General features: G+C 47.7%; 8 protein-coding genes across 8 annotated transcripts; 5 read left to right on the top strand and 3 right to left on the bottom strand.

The window, feature by feature from the left end:
* Positions 1–9: 9 nt before the first annotated feature.
* On the top strand, positions 10–1,080 carry Aspvir_001366 (Bax Inhibitor family protein; the record flags this gene model as incomplete). Its single annotated transcript, XM_043266488.1, has 2 exons — positions 10–539; positions 597–1,080. The coding sequence occupies 2 exons, from the start codon at positions 10–12 to the stop codon at positions 1,078–1,080; spliced, it is 1,014 nt and encodes a 337-aa protein (XP_043122423.1).
* A 494-nt stretch (positions 1,081–1,574) lies between these two features.
* Aspvir_001365 (alpha-amylase) lies at positions 1,575–3,037 on the bottom strand (the record flags this gene model as incomplete). The annotated part of the gene is made up of 3 exons (XM_043266487.1): positions 1,575–1,681; positions 1,735–2,221; positions 2,285–3,037. The coding sequence occupies 3 exons, from the start codon at positions 3,035–3,037 to the stop codon at positions 1,575–1,577; spliced, it is 1,347 nt and encodes a 448-aa protein (XP_043122422.1).
* Positions 3,038–5,175: 2,138 nt separating this feature from the next.
* Aspvir_001364 (uncharacterized protein) lies at positions 5,176–5,772 on the bottom strand (the record flags this gene model as incomplete). Its single annotated transcript, XM_043266486.1, has 1 exon — positions 5,176–5,772. One exon carries the CDS (start codon positions 5,770–5,772, stop codon positions 5,176–5,178), a length of 597 nt encoding a protein of 198 aa, XP_043122421.1.
* A 1,282-nt stretch (positions 5,773–7,054) lies between these two features.
* On the top strand, positions 7,055–7,632 carry Aspvir_001363 (RBM8 family RNA-binding protein; the record flags this gene model as incomplete). The annotated part of the gene is made up of 2 exons (XM_043266485.1): positions 7,055–7,300; positions 7,402–7,632. The coding sequence occupies 2 exons, from the start codon at positions 7,055–7,057 to the stop codon at positions 7,630–7,632; spliced, it is 477 nt and encodes a 158-aa protein (XP_043122420.1).
* A 1,214-nt stretch (positions 7,633–8,846) lies between these two features.
* Aspvir_001362 (putative glycosyl hydrolase) lies at positions 8,847–10,703 on the top strand (the record flags this gene model as incomplete). The annotated part of the gene is made up of 1 exon (XM_043266484.1): positions 8,847–10,703. One exon carries the CDS (start codon positions 8,847–8,849, stop codon positions 10,701–10,703), a length of 1,857 nt encoding a protein of 618 aa, XP_043122419.1.
* Positions 10,704–17,277: 6,574 nt separating this feature from the next.
* On the top strand, positions 17,278–17,850 carry Aspvir_001361 (short coiled-coil protein; the record flags this gene model as incomplete). Its single annotated transcript, XM_043266483.1, has 2 exons — positions 17,278–17,597; positions 17,664–17,850. 2 exons carry the CDS (start codon positions 17,278–17,280, stop codon positions 17,848–17,850), a joined length of 507 nt encoding a protein of 168 aa, XP_043122418.1.
* Positions 17,851–20,580: 2,730 nt separating this feature from the next.
* artA (14-3-3 adaptor artA) lies at positions 20,581–21,623 on the bottom strand (the record flags this gene model as incomplete). The annotated part of the gene is made up of 5 exons (XM_043266482.1): positions 20,581–20,685; positions 20,742–20,812; positions 20,872–21,113; positions 21,192–21,498; positions 21,563–21,623. 5 exons carry the CDS (start codon positions 21,621–21,623, stop codon positions 20,581–20,583), a joined length of 786 nt encoding a protein of 261 aa, XP_043122417.1.
* Positions 21,624–23,929: 2,306 nt separating this feature from the next.
* On the top strand, positions 23,930–24,528 carry Aspvir_001359 (uncharacterized protein; the record flags this gene model as incomplete). The annotated part of the gene is made up of 4 exons (XM_043266481.1): positions 23,930–24,057; positions 24,196–24,261; positions 24,342–24,407; positions 24,489–24,528. The coding sequence occupies 4 exons, from the start codon at positions 23,930–23,932 to the stop codon at positions 24,526–24,528; spliced, it is 300 nt and encodes a 99-aa protein (XP_043122416.1).
* Positions 24,529–24,935: the final 407 nt, after the last annotated feature.

Raw genomic sequence — 24,935 nt, 5'->3', positions numbered from 1 at the left:
ATTCCAGTTATGGCGTTCTTTCTAAGGCGCCCCTTCGCCGTTCCAACGGCTCTTCGTCAAGCCCCTAAGGCTGCGAACACCGCTCGCTTCATCCACAACTCACCCATCAAGCCCGTTCAGTCGAAGCCTCTAGGTCCCTGCTCGTCCTCGATCTTCGCACAGTCCAGGCAGACTTTCCGGAATGCCTTCCGGCGCACGTACATGCAGCCCTCTTACGGTACAGCTCAGCGTGGCTACCTCACGCAGCGCCTGCTCTACGGTGCGGCCATTGTGGGTGGCACTATCATGGCTACGAACTTCATCTTCAATCGTGAAACAAGAGAGGATGGCGGAATGGCCCCCTACGAGCGAAGCTATCTGAATGAAACTTTCATGCACACCGGACTTGGTATTGGTATTATTGGTATCGCCGCTAGAGCTTTGCATATGAATGGATGGTCTTATCGTTTGATGGCCACCAACCCTTGGCTGGTTGCTGGTGTTGGTCTGGTTGCCAGCATGGGCACGATGTTCGGTACCTACTACACTTCTCCTGATAAGTAAGTTTTTCGAGTGTCTTTTGTTCTTTGTTGGGTGGTATACTAACGGATACTTAGCTACGTAATGAAGTATGGTCTCTGGGCTGCCTTCAACGTCACTCAGGTTGCGCTCCTGTCCCCTCTGATGTTCATGCACCCTGCCCTGCTCGCTCGTGCCGGTCTTTACACTGTTGGCATGATGGGTTCGATTGCGTTCGTCGGTGCCACCGCGAAGCAGGAGAAGTACCTCTACCTGGGTGCTCCTCTCCTCGCTGGTGTGACCATCGTTGCCCTTTCCGGCTTGGCTCCCCTTGTTATCCCCGCCACTGCCGCGCGTGCTCTGATGTGGTCCGAGAGGATTTGGTTGTACGGTGGTCTCGCTGTCTTCGGTGGCTTCACCCTTTATGACGTCCAGAAGATCCTGCACCACGCTCGCTTGGCCGAAAGAGGACTTGTCCGCAGGGATGTCGTCAACGAGAGCATCAGCCTCGAGTTGGACTTCATCAACATCTTCGTCCGCATGGTGCAGATCTTGGCCATGCAGCGCAACAGCCGGAAGTAAGCGTGATCTTGCTTTGAAGTGAAACACCGCACCTGGCCCGCATGGATCCAGCCAGAACAATAGTGTGAAGGAATCTGGTGTCTTCTGTCTCAGCATTCAAAAGATTTCGGTTGTATGATAATTTGGTTTACTGTTGTTTAAGAACTTGTTTTAAGGGTATATGGTCCTCGGGGAGTTTCTGCTTTTTGCACCGCTAACAGCTAGGCATGGCATCTGGTCGGCATACTATACCCTTGCTCTAGATCGGGTGTAGAAGGGTTTCACCACCGGAGTTTACACATTTTGGCATAGCTAGAAATAGTGGAAAGACAATCTCCACTCGTATTAAGTGACATTAAGAAAATGAGGAAAGCAATCTGCGAGCGACTCATTCAGTGCTAGATGAAGAATTGTGGTATGCTTCCCGATCACCATTGAGCGTAAGAGGTTGCCTTGGGTACATCACATCTAGATTGATTTGAAACATCATATAACAAGTGCCTTCAGAGTCAACACTAAAAGGTCAAAACCATAATATCAAACATGAAATCATACAACCGATTAACAGTAGGCTCAAGGTAGGCCGGTTCAGGAGCCTGCCACCCGAGGATTGCATCGTGTTCTTTTTCAGAGTAAGATATGTCGTTCCATTCGACCTCCCAAATCCGCATAGACCACTTCCTTCCATCATGTCGGCGGGAAAAAGGACCCGAGGCTCGCCCTTATCCATGCTGACCTTGAGAAGACCCATGTCATTAACCGAGTAGTTGGCGCAATTGAGCACATCCATGACCACAAATCCAGGTTGGTAGCCTATTGGCATGTCCAGCTCATATTTGCCGCTGTTCGTGCCTTGAGTTGACAAGACCATCACGAGTTGCCGGCCCTCGACGCCTTTGCGGAAGCCCATCTCGCTAGACCCTGTGTAGATGGGGAAGGTCTGCGAGTCTACATACGCTGGATCGATCTGGGCTGCATGCTTGCGGATTCTGTTCAGTTTCGCGGCTAGTTGGTAAAGCGGAGCGTTGGTGTCGTAACCAGACAGCCATAAGGCTTCGCGGTTCTCCGGGTCGTTGGCGCCTGAGAAATGTTGTTCTTGCCCTTGGTAAATCATCGGTATGCCGTCGAAAAGCATCGTGAATGTTAGAACGTTCTTCGCGAGCTGCGCCAGTGTTAGCCTATCATCGGTTGATACTTGACAGGGTAACTTGAGTCGATGCCTTACCGCGATGTCATCCTTGAAGCTTGCAAATCGAGCGACGTCGTGGTTTTCCGAGAACGAAGTTAGAGCCGTAACATCAGAACATGTCTGTTTCATGACCTCTACCTGATTGGTCAGAGAGCTTGTGTTGCCTTTCGTAAATGCCTCCAAGATGGAAAAATAGATGGGATAATTCGGGACGCTGGGGAGGTCATTTTGATATCCGCAGATCGTCTTCACGGATGGCTCGAAAACTTCGCCAGTGATGAAAGCGCCAGAAGCATTATGGAACAAGGGCAGGAAGCTTGGTGTAACATGCTTCGCTGCATCCAGACGTAGACCATCGATTGAATACGTAGACATCATTTTTCTAATCCAGTCCATGAGCATGCTCTGAACTTGGCTGTCCTCTGTCTTTAGATCTGGAAGGGGAACAACATCATCACCTGTCCAGCAAGTCTGCGCCAATGGATAGTTGTTATAGTCTGTGATCTTGCAATATGGATGAAAGAACATTGCGTCATTGAATGGGCTGAGCGTTGAATAGTCAATGCTCGTTGCCGGGCTTCGTCCGTTGGTGATGTACGCCAAGTTGTTGATGACAGTATCTACCATCAAATACATGCCCCGGTCATGAACAGCCTTGCTCAAGTCTAGCAGGTCCTGGTGTGTCCCAAAGTGTGGGTTTAGCGCATACATATCCTGGACCCAGTAGCCATGATAGGCTTCTCCGTACTGCACGCGTCCCTCGACGTTCTGGACGATCGGGGAGATCATGATGGCGTCAAATCCCATTCCTTGAATGTAATCGAGGTGTTGAATTGTGCCTCTCCATGAACCACCGCAGCGTAGCCCTTCTGTGGTGTTGCATGGATGAGTGGTGGACCCATCCGTACGTGCAAATCTGTCTGTCATGGTCTGATAGATAGACCTGGACTTCCATGCACTTGTATCTGCGGCCAAGGATGACGCGAGCAGATCAAGCCCTGCAGTGATGCAAAGCCACTGCAGGATTCGTAAGGAGTACGGCATTGCAGTAGAGATGGTCGGTTCAAGCAAGAGAACGCCGGGATGGAATTACAATAGGATGAATAACAACGACAAAATGAAAGAATGTAGTAAGCAGAATCGCGACTACGCGACCGAGTCTCTCCCCATGCAGCTGCTGAGGAAGTTTTTGTATGGTTCAGTAACCTGCTGAACCCATGAGATAGTAGGGCTGAATCAGTATCGGAACGATTGTAGCAGCCTCTTATAGGAAGCAATGACTCAAGATAGAAAGGAATGTATGGCCGAATCTGTCATTGACCACGGCAGCAACCAGAGACAAGGACTAACAAAAGACGGTCCTAAATCGACACCATGGAAATGAAGCATCTACCAATGGGAGACGCAGTGCCCAAAGAGCGAATGTGTAGTGTTCTCTGAACAAGTGACTGAGAAGCAATGAGTGGATAAAAGAGAGACTCGATCAAAGCCTCATGTGAATCGTAAAGAGAGCGACTGAGTCTGGAAGGGAAACATAGGACTGTAAGGTAAAAGTCAACTTGGGGAAGTAAAGAGTGGCAAGGCGAAGAAAAAGGGAGGAAATGAATCGAGGCAAGATGAGTATCTGTGCCCTTATTTTTCCTGCATAGAGAGTTAAATTGCATCGCTCTTGAGTTCCAAGGTATAAGGAGACCTTCCATTTGCTGTTTAGCATCTGTCGATGATTTGTACAGTTTTGAGTCAAATGATTCTTCCCCCTGCATCCCTCCCTTTTGAGTCTCCTATCAACTACATAAATCAACACGCTCGAGGAGACAAGGGATATTCAGTCGGACTAGCTCATGGACTTTATATCAGCCAACAAAGCATAATCCCATTGTGTCAGCAACGATTAGCTTGAAAGCGGACCGCCGCCGGACTGAGGATATCAGTGCTCTTTTTATTTTCCTTTTGCAGGCCAGACTTTGTCACCGGATACTCGACAGGAGAGCATTTAGGCGTTTTGCACGAGGCTCAGAGCATAGCTTCACAACATGGAAGCCCTCTAGAAGGAGTAACAGCTTGAACTGGGGGCTACAACAGGTATTTTGCAACCCTGTAGACGAAGGTATTGAATAGATGACTACCTCTACAGAAACATCAATTGTCAGGTCGTCATACTAAATTGCAAGTTGTCTTACAGTCAGTTCAAAACATGCAAGGGCGGCATCAACAAAGGGAGGAAAGGGGGTGAGCAACTCTCTTAATCATCTTTTCATAAAATCGTATACTACAGCGTCAAGTAAAGACGCGAATAAGTGCATTATGAGCGTTCGGCTTAAGTAGCAGCTAAATAGAGCTGAGATGCAAATGTGTGATCCCGGTGGTAATTGTCATGGGAAAGCGTGACCGTTGCGGATCATTATGACTAGGTCTCCTTCTGCCACAGCACAACTTATCTCCACTTCCATCCCACCATTCATCGATCCAAACCTAAATCCAGATTTGGACCTTTTCTCGAATTGCAGATCGAAGAAAAAAATCTATGCTTTGAGTTACTCTGATGAGGACGGGTAATTTCACAAGGGGACGCTGTTCAATTGCTCCACATATGGATTTCCCTGACTAGGGTTACACCAGGTAACATTATGCATTGTCATCCGCGGAGGGAGAATCATCGACATCATTCATTTCAATTAACCACAGCAACATCCACGATCGGGCTCAATCCGTCTAGTCTCAGTCAAGACTCTCATGTGTCGCAATCAATGTTTCAAAAGTTGAGCTCCATCAAGGTCGGCAGATGACGACTGCTTACTTTCCTCCCACAAGAATATTGATCAAAACGGCATTGATAGCCTAACCCAAAACTCTCCCTTGAATTGTCCGACAATGCCCAGGTAGATATTGGGACATCTGCGCGGCATTTGCGCTGTCAGCCGCTCCGCTCAGGAGACGACTGTGTCCACCGGCTTTGCATCAGCTATCTCGATTTCCTTTAGTTCGGACTTCTCAGGCCACAATTCGCTTTCAATGACTTTCCAGTTCAAGCCAGCTATTCCTGGAGCCCCTGCCATGTTTACCAGGAGACACCACTGTTCTTTCGAAATCCTGTGGAAGGTTGCGAGAATGAGGGCCACCGTTTTCCACTCATGAATCCGTTTACCTGGCAGGAGGATTTCGATATTCTGCTCAGACCAGTCGCAGCAGTACACATCAGTGTACAGCTTGCTGTCCTCCATCGGCATGAATCCGAAATGTTTCACTCTCATCCGCATCTTATGTCCTTTGACGGCGCAGAGTGACTCTCTCACTCGTAGAGATAGCAAGAGCGAATTGTCGGCAAGGCCATGCATGTTGACGAAGTGGACGCTCTGCGCATCGATTTTCAGGTAAGTGACACGGAAGGTTTTGCGAGTCTTAGGATCCTTAGTTATCTCTCGTATTATCATGGTGTGCAAGATCAAGTCGAAGAACACATCGAGCTCGGAATCGGCCTGATGTAGCTCGCGAGTTTGGTTGGATTCAGAACCTCGCAGGAACATTTTGATGCTCGGTGGTTTTTCTGGAGGCTTCTTAGGCTTTGGCTGGCAAGCACAGTTTGGATCATTGCTGACGTCCAAAAGGGTAATCTGTCAGCGCTTCCACTAGGGACTTTGCCTACTTTGGACTGCGACTCACCATTGCATTTTGAATCAAGCTTTGACAAATTGATGAGAAGTATAGTTACTTCTCTTTCAAGAGATATTCTGTGAGTTAAAGTGAACACTGAGGAAAGGAAAGAACTGAGAGATGGGAGCCAGTGACGCGCTATGCTGCGCATCTGCTAAATAAACAGTGGCAGGGCTCTATTCACTGTCCTCACACATCAGTACTCCAGTGAATTTACACGCAGGAGCTTACGGAACATCCCGTTAATACTCACCTCAGACATCCATTGCATCTGGTCATAGACTGCTGATCGTCGTCAGAAGCTTAGATATTGTCTAAGTCTACATGAACTGTGAAAGAGCGATTCACTCGAGAAGACCAAATTGATCATCACAGCTTCGGAGAGTCTATATAAACACTAAAGAAAGTGCAAGTGCGTAGGGATGTAGCTATTAAGCATGGAATCGATTACTTATAGAAGTGTTCTCTCTCTCTCGCAGCATTGGTCTTCCGAAGGCTCATGTACTCATTGTGCGGGATGGTAGGTAGATACTCGATTCCAGTCTTTTGCCTCAACACATACTTCAAATGATCCATCAATTGAAAAGGTACTACGGCCATCGCCTTCAACTGCAGCCATAGCTCACCTAGAAGAAATGTCATGGTCACTGAAACCACAACCAACTTCTTTAGAGAGCGTCTCTGCCGTGCTTCGCCTGCAGATCAGATTGATGTAGCTTCTAGAGCCATTTCACAGCCTCGGATGCTTCTATTCATCCTGTATCCTCATTATTTATACTACAATTTATACCTGAAATTCGCTGAGAGCAAGGACTCAATGTACATGGGTCTTCACAAAATGCGTCTCTGACAAAGCTCCATAACTCCAAAGTTCATGCCATAGTTGTTTAAGATGGTTCAACGCTGAAGTAAACGGGGCAGAGTTACTGCGCATGTATCGACTCTCCCTGACTTTTTGACTGTATCATTGTATGTTCTCTCAGACTGAAGGATATCGCGCGATTACATAATCATCTCACCATGGCGCCAAGCTTCCGCAATGTCAATTATCATGGATGCTGCATCGCCAGAAGCGTTCTCTTGTTGCCATTCACATTCCTCGCCTTTCGGTCTTCATTTACCATCTTGAGACAACCGATTCTATATACAGTCACTATGTCAGCAGAAATGGAAGTCGATGTTCCGCAAGAGGAGATCCCTCAGGGACAATCTGGCGGCGGAGGTTCAGATCCTCGAACACAGGCGGGAGCCGTTGCAGTGCGCAGTATCGAAGGATGGATTATCATCGCAACCAACATTCACGAAGAGGCCTCTGAGGAAGATGTCACTGATCTTTTTGCTGAATATGGAGAAATCAAAAATTTCAGCCTGAATCTGGATCGCCGGACGGGTTATGTCAAGGTGAGCTAAGTCTTTCCTGCTCCGCACTTGGATCTCGCCCTTTCCTACGTCGTTTGTTTCCGTCTCCATGGAAGTTGCTGACATTGCAATTTCTCTACTAGGGTTACGCACTGATTGAATATTCTACACTCCCCGAGGCATCTGAAGCCATCAAAGCCCTCAACGGAGCCAAACTGCTCGACCAGACAATCCACGTCGACTATGCGTTTGTACGGCCTCCTCCTTCCAACAAGGGCAAAGGCGGACCACCAAAGGGCGGCCGCGGTGGACGAGGTCGCAGCAGGAGCCGCGACAGAAGCCGCAGCCCGGAAGCCGATAACGCAAGAGATTAAGCATGAACATTGCGATAAAAGAGCCTTCGGTCGAGGCGCATCCTCTCTCTTCTCCCTCACCTCTGATTTGCGATGGTCTGTGTTCTGATTGATCAAACGGTTTGGGGAATGACCAGATGATCTTGGACACAGCACTTGTAGCTGCTGGTTGGGTTTGTCCCTATGAGTCCCGGGGGCACATGAAGGTTCATTGTGCTTATATCGCCGGCATCATCTCTCCCGAGCCAACGCGCTATTTTGGACTGTGGTCTATCCTTAGCCGGGGAGATAGTTTTGTCGGCACTGTGACCTATTTTTAGAATGGTAAGTATTTGCCCCTCCGGATTATTTCCAGTGCTGCTTGCTAATACTCAGACAAGAAGATGCGACAGGAATGGCTTTCAATCAACGAGATATTCCATAATCTTCTGCTAGGAATTTCCTCGAGCTTTTCATATAATTGAGCGTCTCATGTAATGGGTATCAGATGAGAATTACGGGTATCAATCCTCGCCTGGGTCAGGGACTATCTAGTTGGTCACCTTCCACACGAATTTCGTACTTAAGTAGAGGTCGCCGGAATAAACAACGTAGCAAATATTATGAAGTTGTAGTCAGTGTGCTCAAGTATTGTCACAAGCCCAATTGCCGTGCTGGGCCAGAGCGATATCCTCCATGAGGCTATCTACATATTGACCGCGTGATTGTCTTTTGAGATCAACGAGCCACCAAGCGGGGAATTCCCCAGTGTTGCAGCCATGGCACAAGCAATCTGAACTGTTTGACAACTAGCAAGAGAGAGTTAACATGTCGTAGACTCAGTTTCGAGTCATCTTGGACCCTGAGACGCGAAATGTAGAGACACCAAGCGTGGGTCAGCTGGACCGGATTCGTTCAGCTGGAGGGAATGAGGAGTTAAAACCTGGAAGCCACACGACGGAGATTTCCCCGCAATCCAATCAGTCACCTTATCGTCAAAGAACCTCCCTCCCATGCTGCGAGCCCACAGCCATCGACATCTCATTCCAGCGATACTACTGCACGGCATGGCATGACATATTCCTTATTGTCCTCGATTGGTCGCAGGTCGCCTTTTGTGGTCTTCATCGTCTACTTTGTCTATAGACTCCGCATATACCCTCTTTGATTTACTGGGTTCCCGCCGTTGACTGCGAGTCTGCTGCTTATCGATCACTCAAGTATTCTGTCGATAACCGAGGCGCAACTTAGGCAAAATGGTATCACCTTTACCTATATCGTTATTTCTATATCTTTGTGCTCTATTTATGCAATCTGGGGCCATTGCGCTGGCGCAAGTGCCTCAGGACGTCCTTTCCCCGCAGCGACCATTTCCTCAGCAGCCAAAGGTGCCCGGGACATCATCTGAAGAATGGCCTTTGACACCCCCAGGTTTGATCGGAGAGACGGAAGACTCCATTCGCAGCACGCTGGGGGATCTTGTGGATGCCTTGAAAGTAATGCAAGACGAGTATTTTGAGTTGTGGCAGGGAAAGTGGCCGACTGCGATTGACTGGACGGCTGCTGTCCTGGGAACTCATGTCTCCGCTACCCTCTCGTCGCTCACTTCCACCGTGGGCGATGTTCTGCTCTCAACTCTTTCTGCAGACATCGAAGATGCCGAGCGAGAATCCCAGTCCGCCATTCAACGCTCACTGGCGTTCGAGAACTTTATCAACCACTTCTTCGACCAAACCTCTGCATTCTACTATGGTGAAGATGCGATTTCTCTGAGAGGGCAAGCTTATGACGACATGCTTTGGGTTGTACTGGAATGGCTGGAGAACATCAAGTTTCAGGTTCTACATTCCGAGTTGCACTACGATCGGTCGAACGCGACCACAAAGCGTCGCTGGCATGGAGTTCAGTATCAGATTCCAGCAGCTCATCGAGCGCGACTCTTCCACGAGCTTGCGTCCAGTGGATGGGACCGCTCGCTCTGTGGGGGCGGAATGATCTGGAGTCCGTATCTCTGTCCTTACAAGAATGCAATCACGAACGAGCTCTACATATCTGCCAGCATTGGCATGTATCTTTACCATCCCGGAGACGTAATCAGTTCGCCCTTCGCTTCGGCCTCAGCAACTAGCGAAGTTGCGTCTGATGGATATCCCCACAATCCTGCTCATCTGCAAGCTGCCATCGAGGGTTATGAGTGGCTCAAGTCTTCGAAAATGATAGGTGTCGGGGGCTTGTATGCTGACGGGTTTCACATTAGTGGCTGGCAAAGCGAAACACAACCTGGTACGCGCAGATGTGATGTTCTCAACCCCATGGTATACACCTACAACCAGGGAGTCATTCTCAGCGGACTCAGGGGCCTCTGGCTTGCAACTGCATCACAGGATTACCTGCAAGACGGGCACGAACTCGTTCGGAAGGTCATCCGTGCTACTGGATGGCCCAACAAGGACGACAGAGAGTGGGCTGGCCTTGGTCGCGGTGGGGTGCTTGAAGACGCCTGCGACTCTTCTGGCAGCTGCTCACAGGACGGGCAAACTTTCAAGGGTATATTCTTCCATCATCTCACAGAATTCTGCCGGCCTATATATCCGCAAGAGGAGCGATTCTTGGCCGCTGCGAATCGGACGTCGGAAGCAGAGGACAATGATTGGGAGCATGTTTATGCGTGGCATTTTGCCAGATGCCGGGCCTACCGACCCTGGATCGAGCACAACGCAAATGCTGCCCTTCTTACGAGGAATGACGACGGCAAATTTGGCATGTGGTGGGGCAGAAGATATCGTGTCCTGGATGATGCTATTCTCGATCAAAGCCCTTTGCCTCCTGGCGCAGTCGATTATAAGAATTACGGCAGTAGAGACGAAGGGTGGTCTAAGGAGCCAATTGGTGCGCTGCGTGGCCGTGCTGGCAGCGCAGAGAAGCCAGAGTCCTCGGACCAACGACGGGCACCGAGAGAGATATGGATCTGGACCAACAGGCCGACGTTGGCCGACGTCAGGTCGAAGGACTATAATGATCGAGGACGAGGACGTACTGTTGAAACACAGTCAGGCGGCATCGCTGTGTTGCGCGCTCTGTATCAGTGGAAAACGACCGCATCGTTGTCGTAGCTAGGACTGCTAGAGTTAGCAATTGTTTTAGTGAATACGCCCATTTCGAGACCCAGGAAACATCCTGTCCACTAGTTGTCCGAAAGCGCTAGAAGTGATGTCTGCTACTGTGTAGTCGATCAAAAAGGGCACACGGTTACATTAAGTATTCAGGGACTTTATCGATCATCTGGTTGATCAATTGATTTAGGACGATGGCAAGCCAAGACAAGACCAATGGACTGGACCGACATGCCGAAACAGATGAGATAGAACCCCTGCGAGCCGCTCAAGCTATCCTGTCCCATAATCTGCACGGTAGACTGAACGCGTACCATTTGTATCCCAACCAGGAGTAGACCATCGAATATTAGCGTTATATGAATGATCATGTTAGACATGCGGAATCCCTAGCATTTACACCTAAAAGCAAACATGCCAGACCCTGGACTCCTTCGTTACATCCTGGTGCTGTCCTGCATCAAGCAAACAGTGACACTTTTTAATGGACATGGATCTTATCCAACCCCTCTCGTCCTCAGACCCACGGATCTCACCCACCCGGCGCTCATACCACGGTAGTGACGTGCATCTTGTCAGTGAAGCCTGCGAATAGCGAATAGCAGCTGCAATTTGCCCACTTGACAGATGATTGGACTTGATTAGATTGTCTGTCATTGGATCATGGTCTTCCGAGGAAGAAAGAGGTCAGTACAGTCCAACAAACTACGTATCTACCTAGTATCTAAGCTTGACCATGCATCCATAGTCCGGATTAGCGCCTACAGCTAGTTAGACTATGTACTTATGGGAGGGGTGGGGGACGTCATTGAATGGTGAAGCATCAGCCGTAGCGTTGACCTCGTGAAGAGGACCGAGGATTTCCTTATCCACAGCATGATCGGGTTGCTATCCCCGCCAGACATGAGACGGGCTGCGGAGTGGCTCAGGCCCAGGGTACGGGGTGTATCATTGACCGCTGCTTTCTTTCCTGGCGTCATGGCATGATAACAACCATTCTGGCAATGACCAGATTACCATCTTGGTAGTTCCGATCTACGGATAGAGGGATTCAGGGCGAACGTCCAGTGTCCACATGAGGAGAACCCAAAGTTACGCAACTGGGGGACTTAGATAACGCCAAGTCAGAACCTAGGATACTTTGTGGCCGTGAGGCTTGCAGCCGCATGGCACTAGAAATGTGGGCGGCGCAGGGTGGGAGGGGAAGCCGTTAATCTGTCTCAGAGTCTCTATCATTAAGCTATCTAGTCCGTAATAGATATCCAACAAGGCTTGTCGGTCTGAATGCATTGTGAATTTAACCATTAATGACGACAACAGAATGACGGTGGTGAACCGAGTCTCGTATTCCTTCAGGACTTTTTGACATGGACTGTGATGCCTCGCGGTAGAAGCTTCAGGAAGGACCCGTGGACAGTGGACATTGCACAACAGACTGGTACGGAGCAGAATAGACACGGGAAAGAGTTAACTTCTCCAAAGAATTCAAATTAGAGAATCAACACTTGAGAGGATGAACATACGGATGCCCACCTGGCGGGTGGAGGAGCAAATCACCTCTACGCGAGCAACTGATCAGCAGTTCTTTATCATGATGTTCAGGATCGGCTGCCAGAGTACTGCTTACAGACCAACCCTTTTTGGACCTGGATTTTCCGATGGTCTTCCTTGATTGAGATGATGGCCAACTCCGCAGAGGTAACCAAGAAACATGCAGTCTACGGTCTCTGTAAAATGTCTGTGTCTTTCTGGCAGGACGATGAGATCTTTATCTGGACAATAATCATTCTCGCCCTGGTGCTAAAGGCAGGTAAAGATACATTCGGCACAAATAATCGTAATTATAGGAGGTTCCTAACAAGTAGCAAATGAGCAGCACCTTAATGTTTGTTGTGGGGTTTAGTAATAATACTACCACCAATCAAAAATTAAAGATAAATTGGGACCCTAGCACATACCCCTGTCCTGTAGTGGGGCTGCATAACAGTCACGCGGTAAACTACTCCTGATACCCTTACATGCTCCATACATACATATGGGTGAGGTACCTCTACCTAACGGAGCCATCTCGAGAATTTCAGCCGAGTTTTGCACTGGGAGACTGACTGACTTTGGACAGGACAATAATATGGATAAACTACAAGAGGAGAAGGTGAGGTATCTGCACTAGTGGTAGGGAAAAGTTCTTGACTTCTTTGGTAGTTACAAAATATTAATGATCACCATGGTGGAACATCATCCCTCAAACGCCAAATTTAGGCAAGTACGTAATGCTCATCTATCAGACGAATCCGACCTTCATGACCGTATCATTTTGTTGATCAGAGAACAGAATTGACAACTGGCAAGAATTATCTCCATAGGATCATCCAGTATCCAATATCCATAAACCCATCAATCCATCAATCCATAGTCGCACCTTCAGCAGGTCACAAGCCCTTCATGGACGGGGATAACGCATGCGACCTGGCGCTGATAGACAGATGCGGGGGGGTCGAGGAACGTATTCAACTGGTTCGTTGGATTTAAACACTCGGCCGGAGGAACAGAACCTACACTTTTGTAAGTCGCATACCAGGGCTACCGACTTAGATACCTAGGTTAATCATGTTACCATTTTACTTCAATTTCCATAGCGGTACTGTGTTTACAATCCATGATACATCTGTCGTGGTGGAATGGCGCGTTTCAATTGTCCACTCACTCCAGGGGGGGGACACCGCAATATGTGCCTACCTGAGGAGCCCAACTTGATACCAAAGGAATCTTCAACATGTCTGTGTTTCTGGTTTCCTCTAACATTTGATGTTGTTTGATGATTTGAGTGCGCAAGTCCCTCATTAATATTACCGTACGATTACCCACCCATAAAGCCAAGTCAAGTAGACCCATTGGGCTTTTTAACACTCAAGCAGCGGAAGGCATCCGGCTCCAATCATGCAGAGTAGCACAACGTCCCTCCGTCGAAACACCTTACTGGCACGAAACCTTAGCCCCGAAGGATGTGAACAAGAGCTGTCGAATTGGCCGTTGATCCATTTTGAACATTTCTGATTGGATTGGGTGATATTATTACCTATCTATCTTAGTTACTCCGTACTGCTCACAATAATCCTTTCAAGTTCTTCCCTCGACTTGATGACTCGAGTCCACCGTCCATGTCAACCCAGAATCCACGGTTGTGATTCGTGCTGTGGTCCTCTGAAGCGCTAAATCAAAAGGGATACATTCACGGACATGATTTACAGTACAATGACGTGATTGCCGTCATGGCGCCGATAGTTGCCCTAAAAAGCTGAGCAATGATGGTGGACTTTTCGCAGCGGCAACTTCAGCCCACCGCAAGGGGACTGTTCTTCGTAGAGTACACTTACCGTAGTAGTTAGACTAGTCAACTCCCGGCACATGGAAGAGTTGGAGAAAATTCTCTTTACCTTCCCAAAAAGAAATCCGTTCGTTTCGTCGGGGATTTAGTAACCCTGTTGCATTTTTCTTCTGTTCTCTATTCTCCATATTTGCTTTTTTTCCGACCATTTTATCCTCATTTGTTGATCAATGATGAGAAAGGCACAACGCACACGCTGCTTACTTCTCGGTACCACTGCGGTTGAGATGGTGTTCATGATCCTTTTTGCGCTGATGTCGCGGTAGCTAAGTTAGATGGCAATAAAACACGCTGGCGGTACGGAGCATTATTAGTAGTATGACAAAGTATGGAAAATTCTTACATGCTCCATCTGCACGTCCAATTCAAATGTCAGATTTCAAACTTCAATCAGCAACGCCTATATATATTGGTAGAGTCGTGATACAAGGCCGAATGATGATTATTTTGATCTTCGGATACCCTCAACTGCATACAGTAATAATTTCCGTCTGTCCGTTTTTATTTGCCATTCCTATACAGAGACACTTAGATTATACAGAGAGAATGACGATGATGGTTTGTGTTAAACTGTAGAGTGTAGAATTAGATGTAGATGGGCTGTCAAGTGGTTCGATCTGAGTGGAGCGAATGCTTCCGAGATGATCGGCGTGCTGTACATCCCTGCTGGTTTCACCATCCTAGTAAGGCGCAGCCATGGTTCCGTCAGAAAAATTGTCGAACCCACGGGAATGGATCATCCCTTTGGCTCTCAAACGGTTTGTGATTCGGTAGAATATCACTTTTCGTCCTATAACTCGGTAAACAAAAGGCCTCACCGTCTGATTTCTCCGCCGAATGAGCGGTCATCCATGACTGAACACGATGATGTACAGTCAGACTGCAGGATAGCACAGTTTCGACGTTGTGAGCCTGAGTAGGTTGGCTGGATTCACTTAGTCCTCATACTCATAGCTCGAATATTGATACTGTTCTTTGAATCGCTCCTTATCATAGAGCATACTTTTCGCAGACCAGGGTACATCTGACATTGACAATATCTTGCCGTGACTCGATCGTCATTTGCATGACCTTGTCCCTCGAGGGCCCCATTGGACTCATTAGTATTACAAAGGAATAAAGGAGTTAGTTTCACCCCACCGATGGCTGCGAAGACTAAGTAGCATTCCTGTTCTTCCCCAGTTTCTCATCTCGGCTACAGTGGCGATATGATTATGACCAGGTTACCCGAAGTCAAGAGTTGCTACAGATGATCTAATGGTCTACCTTTGTGTTTCTTATCTTCGAAGACTTTCGTCATATTGGCTGTCATTGAGATAATCCTTCAGAGTCGGTAATTCATGTTCCCTGGGATATGCGCTCATCCGGTTGATATACACCTTCATGGCATTTTAATTGCTTCATTTCTCCTGTGAAAGGAAACTTGCGTTGGATTGTGAGGATCATCCTCATTCCTCCGACAACCTCTTCGGTAGTGGTACAAGACTGCAAATTAGGGACCGAGTTGTAATCATTACGCCCCTTCTTTACCTCTAAGGGGTAGACTAGGTTAACGCTAACCGCTTTGGCACTAAGGGTAATCCTTGACCGAGCTGTTTTGCTGGGAAAACTCACTAAAACCAGACTAAATGAGACTAAATCAAATAGGATGGTTGAAAAGAGGAATCCACTAAGACCAGCCGCCCCCGCTAAATCCACTGGAACCACAGCAAACGGAGCGCCTCTTCACCGAAATTCCAACTGCCATTGACCCTGTATCCGTATGCGCGTATGACCATGCCGAATTCACTACCTCCTTTTAGTGGTATCAACTCCGTGGGTCTAACGATAAAAGGAATGCTAAAATCAAGTGGCGGCCACGAGTCTCCCAGCCTCTAACCTTATCTAGTTAGGCACTTGTAACTAACAAAACTACCAATACCAGATTTAATTACTCCTTCCCGCCAAAAGTACCACTCCTTAGGTACTCCATAGGTACAGAGTTTCTACACTAGGACAGGTGTACGTACATCCTACGTAGGTACTCCATACTCTGTAGGTAGCCTACTAAGAGGAGCAGCGGGTGAATAATATTATTTATTATCTTATTGTTACCAGTATTTTTTAAATCATTATTTTATTTTATATTTATTTTATTAATTATTTACCAATTACAAGCACCATCTCTACCCAGCTACCACACTTCTTCTTCCTCCTTGATACTTACCTGATAATTTAATTCGACTCTAATGAAGACTACCACTACAAACTGCTAACTAGCTTCCATTACGGAGCACCTCCTCTTCCTATTCACCAAGTAGTCTACCAGACAACTCACTATCTGCCTACTCCGTACCAACCTGCCAGCTACTCCTACGCCATACCTAGAGTACTGTCAATCATTTTGATTCTTTCTTCTTCTCTTTTCCCTCCCCTCTCCTCTTCTTACTACATCCCTCCCGGCGCCATCCTACTTACTCTGAAACTATTTTTCTCTTCGTTTCCTTAGATTAACTCCCCGCCGTTGTTGTTTTCGACGTTGCCGCCAACGTACTTCACACCATCCACCTTCCTTGTACCTCCTATCCACCCGTTTTCGGACTGCGACCGGGCCCCATTCCACAAGCGCTTCTTGAACGCATCAAAACTGGGAACAGATTGAAAGGGAAGGAGGAATCGCTGGATTGACGGTCGACTCAGAGAACAACACTCTGAATTTTTTCTATCCCGAGTTTCGGAAGCTCGACATCTTTCGCTTACCCGATAACACTCTCCCGAAAAACTCCCTGTCCATTTGTCCTGACTCGTTCCTGGGGTCACAACTCTCCTATTATTCAGCGCCTTTTCTTCCTTTGTAGCATTGGACTTTCTCAATTCTCAATCTGTTCATTATCAAGACTGCGGAAGGTCTTCGCTACTACTTTCAGAGAGACGTTCGCTCACCTACTTGGTCCCGACGAACTACCTCGAGCGACGAGCACAGATTTTATCTGAGTAAATCGCTGGAGGTAGTACCAAATATCGGTTCTCACACTGATCGTACTGGCAAAAGATTTTTTTTTGTTAGGCAGGAAGCTTGAACGGTTGACAAGGTTATACCTTCACAGCCGTTCTACGCGGATCATCAGTTTGCTTTTTCCTTGGGAAGCCACCGTCAACCCCCAAGGAACCGCTTAGAGTCAACACCCCCGCCACCATTACCGAAGTACCATGGCATCTACGTCGGATGTACACGGATCCTCGCCTATTCCAAGTCTACCACAACCCCATGATACCGGTCGCATACATATGTCCTCCCTCTCTTCCTCTTCTTCCATATCCGACGCTGAAAGTGAACGAAGGGGCCGTTCTGAACGCCCTCGAATGGCCAGTCGAAAGCCGAGTGCCTCAATTCTCGTGCCTCGCGATCATCCAGAAATCGAAATCGAAGAGGAAGAATTCCCGCCCGACGACGCTCGAGCCATGAGTCCGCGTCGCAATTCTGCTGATTTGGAGCGCTTGGGCAAGGAGGCAAGACAGACCTTACAGGAGTGAGTTTACCGATACACCACCAGGGTGGTAATAGTACCGTGCTAATCTCTTGTTTTATAATCTAGACAAGCAAAGGCACTCCAATCCTCTCTCCAAGCTCTTGCAGACCGTATTGAGGCGGTCAAATCCGATCATGACAAACTCGAAAGCGAGAATAAATTCCTACAAGACTATATCGGCGGACTTACTCGCAACATGACCAAGACCGAGTTGACGAGATCAAGTACCAAAGTCAAGAGATCGCATAAATAACGCGTGCGCCAGTTGAAACCCGAAAGCCGACAAGATCAGAGGCCTCGGCGATCGGGCAATTTGATGTCGAGAAGATTCATGCCCGGGGCATGCTGAATTTCGGCTTACATCGACCTCTGTCCATCTACACTTCCTCCACACTTCGATCGACACTACACAGCATCTTTACTAGCTGGATAACAGTTTGCCAACTCGATGAGTCACAGAAAGCCACTTTACCATTACGACAGTAACAGAATATCTACGCAAATGGGGTTCCAGCTGCTGCAGACCTGCAACCTACATTATGGACACTTAGAGCCTGACATTGCTCAAACTCCAATATCGGTTGCCTTATCGAAATTGTCTGAAGGTCCTTCAAGCGGACTCGGTTCAGCGTCGCACCTACCATTACTCAAAACAACAAATCTAACAAGCCATGACGTTTTCAAATCAAGCGGCGATCAAGCCCTCTGTACAACAACGCCCTTTTTCAACAACAAATCAAAGACTGCAGGTGACAATGTCCATGTGATATGCCCAAGGGAGAGGAAGTGTGACATCATAGCATGCCATGTGTTGCTATGGAATTCGTTCCGCCGCCTTGAGTCGTGCATGATTTTCGTCTATCTATCCTTGCGGCTGGTCTTGAGACATACCTCACCTACACTTTGCTGCCTTGCGTTGGGTTCGGATAACGACCCGTTCCTTTCTCGAGCAGCCTTAACTTCATCCTGTCGATATTTCCGCTTCCACTTTTCTCCCTCTTTGCCTCATATTTTTCTCTCTTTCAGTTACCACGGTGGTCTAGTGTATTTTTGTGGCATAGCACGCTCGGCGTTTGGTTGTGGGATCATTAACCTAGACTTGAATGACTTTGGAGCCGCACTGGGACGCATTTGATCTCATGGTCAGCAAAAATAGCATTTTCATGGAGCAGCCAATGAGGTTTTCATTTACTTTTCGCCTGTACATTTGTCCCGTCTAGGTCCGTGGCTGTGTTTGTTTGTTTGGCTCTGAAAGACATTTGCTTTACCATACCCAGGGGCGCAGAGTTTGATATTAGTTAGTATGAATGAATTGAGTTCAATATCAAAACTTCCATCTTCGGCTTGCCTTCACCTCAAAAGGACTCAGGGAATCAATCAAGCTGGCATTCTTTCCCCTGGCAAGAGGCATTTATCGGTACCAACCAGGCTTAAGTACTCAGTGCCTGAACTCATGCTTCATACTGGTGTACCGAGGTGATCGACGCGGTATATCCAACCACCCACTGTAGTATCCTAGTTTTCTACTCAGTACCAAAGTACGAAAATCCCCAACGCCACATGCCACATATCAGACTCCCACGTACTAGTCAGATCTAACCGCCGTAGCCAAGATCCAGTGGCGCAGATCATAATACACGCATCGTAAATACTAGTATAGACTCTACTACTGGTCGTCGTATAGTAGTCGCCAGATTATCTATCTACAAGACAATAAATAGCATTGCAAACTTTGACCCATGATACACGCCCCTAGTACGGAGCTACCTACTCCCATCCTCGCCACCACGCAGAGACATCACAGCTGAAGCAAGGTAAATTAAGACAAACGCCATCGACTTCGCCTTTCTTGTAGGATACCAAGATGCATGAAAATAAAACAAAGCCAAACAGGAGAGCGGAACAATGACATCACCTTCAAACACGCACGTCCTATGGCGGGTGGGCATCGTCATATTCTGTATGTAACAGGGGGTACTTCTCTAAACCCCTGATGAACTTGATAGATCCGTGATTATCTACATAATACTAGACGCATGACAGATGCGGCAAATGTGGCTAAGCATGGATATCCTACACAATAATAGCTCTTTCGTAGTATGTACAGAAGCAGGCTGAGATTAAGGATGGCTGGGGGCACGCCGCATACGTCATGGTTTCAGGGTGTGAGGCTGAGGCTGAGTCGTGCGGCAATGGAAGCTTTTGTGAGGGTTCAGGTTGATTGCTCTCTTGATTGATCTCATCAAGTTGGATCGTAGGGACAATAGTCAAGTGAAACGTGTCTGTTGTATCCTGTGTGTCCAAATTATCGCGATGCATACACTGTTGAATAAAAAGTAGCTACTATGGAGTCAATTTCCGCTTCAGGGTAAATTTCAACTTTCTTTGATAGCCATTGCGCCTGGGTTCAGATCTAAATTCGAGCTAAGGCGAAGAATCAAACGCCGTGCGCGGCACAAAATACGTAGATAGGGGAAACCAAGACAGGATCCGTGACGAGGAGTCAGGACCTTCGGGTGTGTAAATATTGGGGGAGACTTGGTGGAGAGCGCGATTCTGTAAGACAGAAAGGTATTCTTTGGGTAATTGAGGTGATAAGCAAAATTGCAAACGGGAAAATGAACAAGTCGGGTAAACAAGATGAAGGACACGGGAACCACGGATAGAGAGAACAAGTGCATCAAACAAGATGCCAGAGAAAACTCTGAAGCAGCGCGAGATGACTGTAGAAGCGAAAAGAGAAAAGGGCCCAAAGATCATTATCACGCAATCGAATCATCTTCATCCCTCTGAGCCAAAATCCTCGAAGAGGGCCCCAGCCTAAAGGACCACTAGTGACGCGAATGGGAATATGGATCTTATCCCCGCTCCTTCTCATGCGCTTCAGTTCTACTATGCGCTAACAAGCAAGCCCCTCACCCTTGTCGGCTTCATCCGCGGCGGACGTGAAGTCCTCCGTCTTTCTTTTTTTCTTTTTCCTTGTTTATTCAGCGGGCTTCTCGCCCTCAGTGGCGGGGGCCTCCTCCTTCTTCTCGGCAGGAGTGTTCGACTCAGCGGCTGGCTCAGCCTCAGACGAGGTCCAGAGAGTCTGAGTGCGTTAGCACATACACCTTGAGAAAATCGTCCAAAGGAAAGGTATCTTACCAGGTTGTCTCTGAGAAGCTGCATGATGAGAGTGGAGTCCTTGTAGCTCTCTTCGCTCAGGGTGTCGAGCTCTGTGGCGCGTCAGTCTTCGTGCAACTTCAATGTATTTTATCGAGGATATTTGACATACCAGCAATGGCATCATCGAAAGCGAGCTTGGCAAGGTGGCAAGCCTGGTCGGGAGAGTTGAGGATTTCGTAGTAGAAGACGGAGAAGTTAAGAGCCAATCCAAGGCGGATGGGGTGGGTGGGAGCAAGGTCGGTCTGAGCGACTTCGGTAGCGTTCTTGTAAGCCTCGAGAGAGGCATCGGCGGCAGCCTTGCGGCGGTCGCCAACGGCGAACTCGGCAAGGTAACGGTGATAGTCACCCTTCCTGTTGATTCAAAAAAATGAAAAATTAGTACAATTTCCCCCCTTCTTCGTATTCTGGCAGATGATAAAGAAGACGTACATCTTATGGTAGAAGACCTTGGACTCGCCGCTCGCAGCAGAGGGGATCAGGTGCTTGTCCAGAACCTCCAGGATGTCATCGCAGATCTTGGCAAGCTCGGCCTCGATCTTCTGGCGGTACTCCTTGATCAAAACGACCTGGGACTCGTTGCCCTTTGATTCCTCCTTCTGCTCAATCGAGGTGACGATTCTCCACGACGCACGTCTGGCACCAATGACGTTCTTGTAGGCAACAGAGAGAAGATTCCGCTCCTCAACGGTGAGCTCTACATCGGAGGAGGCGACAACCTTCATGTTCTCGACCATCTCTGAAGCGAAGCTGTTAGTCCGAGGACCTCAATAAATTGGATGCTGCTTCAGAGATGAACAAACCTTCGTAGCGCTCAGCCTGCTCGGCGAGCTTGGCCAGGTAAACAGCATCTTCGTGACCCATTGTGGAGGAGGTTCTGATCAGCACCGACGGTTAGCAATAATCTATCAATATGAACAAAATTAAGGTCAAAAGAGTAATCTCGTCTGGTTGTCAGGGATGTCCGAGTAGCCGTGGGATGCTTGATCGTGTGGAAAGGGCGAGGGGCAGTATGAAGGCAGTCACAGGACCGCAAGTGAGGCTGCGAAAACACGTTGGTGATTCGACGGGCGCGGAAGTACAATACCCCTCCAAAAACTCTCCCGTTTTGAGGCTCCCATTCGATACAATCTGGGCAAAAATATTATGGTTTTGCAGCCGATTCTTTCAAAATATGGAATCATGGCAGCTGGAAGCAGTCATGAAATAATGTTGACATTCTATGCTGCACTAGCGCTCCCTCCCCTTAGAAGAACCGTTCATATGCGTCGCTGGAAGGTCCCATTCCGACGGACATGGGAGGGGCGCAAAGCGGTCGTCAAATCGAGATCTGATCCTGCGATTCCACACTTTGGCGATTGAATGGCCACAAATCGATCCCTGTATTTCCAGACGAGATTTTTGGGCGGCTTGCAATAGTAATGATAAGGTGCAATGTGGTGGTGGTGTTGAGGTTGATCATCTTTGGGAAACAGTGGCTCAGGGAGAAAGGAGGGGAAAGATGCAGCAGAAAACAGAGAATCGAACTCACCTAATTAAACGGTCTGAAAGGGAGATTTTTTGAAAAATGAGAAGTAGATAAATCGAGGGAAGGAAAGTGAGGTTGTTGGAAGTTTTGGAGGTAGTTATTTGGAGTTGGAAATAGAAGATGGGGGAAGGAAAGTTGAAGTGGGAGGGGAAAAGAGAGAGGGAGAGACAGGGAGAAGGGGGGGAGAGGGGACTAGCGGTGGTGGTGGTAATAGTAGATAGTGGTAGGTAGAAGCAGGAGTGCCAGTGCTGGCGCTGGTGCTGGCTCTGGTACTACTCCAGTTACTATTTGGCAGTAGTAGTAGTAGTAGTAGTAATAATAATAATAATTAGCATGAGGCTTGCTTGCTGTCTGGCTGAGAGAAGCACAACAGAATCCAAGAGAACAATGCAGTAATCTCTCTCTCCTCTCAACAACGCGTGATTTGCTGCTTGTTTTTACTATCCCTAGAGAGGGAGGGATTGTGCGGACGCTGATAAAAATTCAAGATTCTCTTTGTAAGGTTGCTTGTCATCTTGCTCTTTTTACAGCTCTCTTTCAGAATTCCTACAATAATCCCATTCTTCACTATAATACTTCTGGTTCTCTTGTCTCCTTTTCCATCCTCCCTCCTCTCTCCAGACCATCTCTTGGCCGTTTGTGTGGTTCGGTGGGCCATCCATCGTCATCCCTATTTCACATCCGCCAATCGTCCCGCGTGTATGAGAGATAGGATCCTCCTTTCGTCCTCCAAGGACTTGAATTCTTTAATTAACATTATCTATCTAGACTATTGATTGATTGAAGCTTCTTCTGCAAAATACGTGACATCTCACTGGAGACAATCCATCAATATCATAATCCTTTATATTAGATTTTAACGGTGCGAATTTGTACTCGAAGATAGCAGGACTGGTTCTTAACTACCTTACTCCAGACTCTTGCTGCCTCCAGGGCACTGTTCCATGGTTATCAAGGCCATGCACCCGCAAATAAACGAGTAGTTCTCTTGGGTTGATAGTGGGTAGGAATACAATAATAGTATATTGTTGAAGTCCGTTAGGGAGAGATGCACCTTGAAGTTGCGCTGTTGAGTGTCAGCTAATGATCCCTCGCGGTCCTTATCGCCTTTTTTCCTGGCAGAAGGAGGCTTGAATGTTAATAGTTCATTTTTCGCCTTCATAAGAATCTAGAAGCGCTCAACAAAAAAAATTGGTTTTTTGGTGTTCACCTAACCTCGCCAGGTCAAGTAAGCAGGGGATCCCCTAGTACTGACTAAGCAAAGCAACTGGGGCTGACTCATACATTGTCACATGATGCGTTGGGCTCGTTAATGTCGTCATAGGTGATTTCCGGCCGACGGCATTAATCCCAGTCCAGGTCCGAGACTGACTACAATAGTTTGCAAAGGGAGAGCCAGAGAGGTTGATTGACAGGCATCACTGGCAAGCTAACCCAACTGAGCTGTGAGGTACCTTGTACAAGAACTTACGATACCCCAAGCCACCACCACCACCACCATCACCAACCACTCATAAAGAGCCATCTTTCCTCATCATCATATTCCCCGTCACACATCATTTTCCATAGTTATTGTCATTTTGTCACCTTTCCTATCCTCTTTTCTTCCATTCCACTCTCATATAACAACATCCATCCCAACATGCTCCGCCAATCCGTCCGTCCCCTCACAACCGCCAACCGCGCTCTCACCCGCTCCTTCTCTGCTCTTGCTCCCAGAATGGGTGAAGGCGATACCGGTGCTCCTCGCACTGGCGGTATTCAGAGCGGGTATGTCTCTTCCTTCTGTATTTCTCTTCCTTCGTCATCTTGAGCGCGCTGGCGCTGTCGCTGTCACCTAAACGGATGACATCACTTATTCCCGACCGGAAGTTGTTGAGAAAGAGCTAACTGGTCGATTCCTCCCAGGGATTCCTTCACACGCCGGGAAGCTGCACAGGAAAGCATGTATATCCATGAGAAGGAGAAGGAAAAGTATGTTTTCTACCTTCATCTTTGATGCCGGACTTCCGGCAAGGGTTGATGAATAGGATACTAAAATATCTGGTTGCCAGGCTCGCAGCTCTCAAGAGGAAGATCCAGGAACAACAAGAGCATCTCAATGAGCTTGATAAGCATCTGTATGTCCCTCTGAATCATTTTTGTTCTCCTCTATTCCCATATCAAGCGACAAATGTCTAACCTATGTTCTCTCTATGCAGTGAGGAGCTCAGCCGGAACCAGGGCGGCGAGAAGAACTAAATTCGAACACCATCTACCATATCTGCACGTCTTAAAATCAAGAGATTACCCAACAGTGTAACCCGCTCTTGACGTTGCCTTTCACACTGTTTTGAATGACCATATCCACTCTTAATATGTAGTTCGTCCGACTGCTGTCTGGCGGCAAATCACAAGAATTATCACTATCGAGAAATATCACCATCGGGTAACCATCAAAGCCTAGCATAAAATTATTATCTTTCTAGTCCCTGAAATAGCCTAATCCTACGGAACGAGGTCCAATCGCAAGCAGTAACCGTGAACTTGGTGTGAACTAGCTCAAATCGTCTCAAAACCATTATGCCTAGCATTGAAATTACAATCGCCATACCTTACCGATCCATCGTCTCCGATTTCCCTCGCTCTGGTAATCGCAAAACATGAAT

The sequence above is a fragment of the Aspergillus viridinutans genome (assembly GCF_018404265.1).
Source record: "Aspergillus viridinutans IFM 47045 DNA, scaffold_1, whole genome shotgun sequence".
NCBI lineage: Eukaryota > Fungi > Ascomycota > Eurotiomycetes > Eurotiales > Aspergillaceae > Aspergillus > Aspergillus viridinutans.
This window is presented reverse-complemented; position numbering and strand designations above follow the sequence as displayed.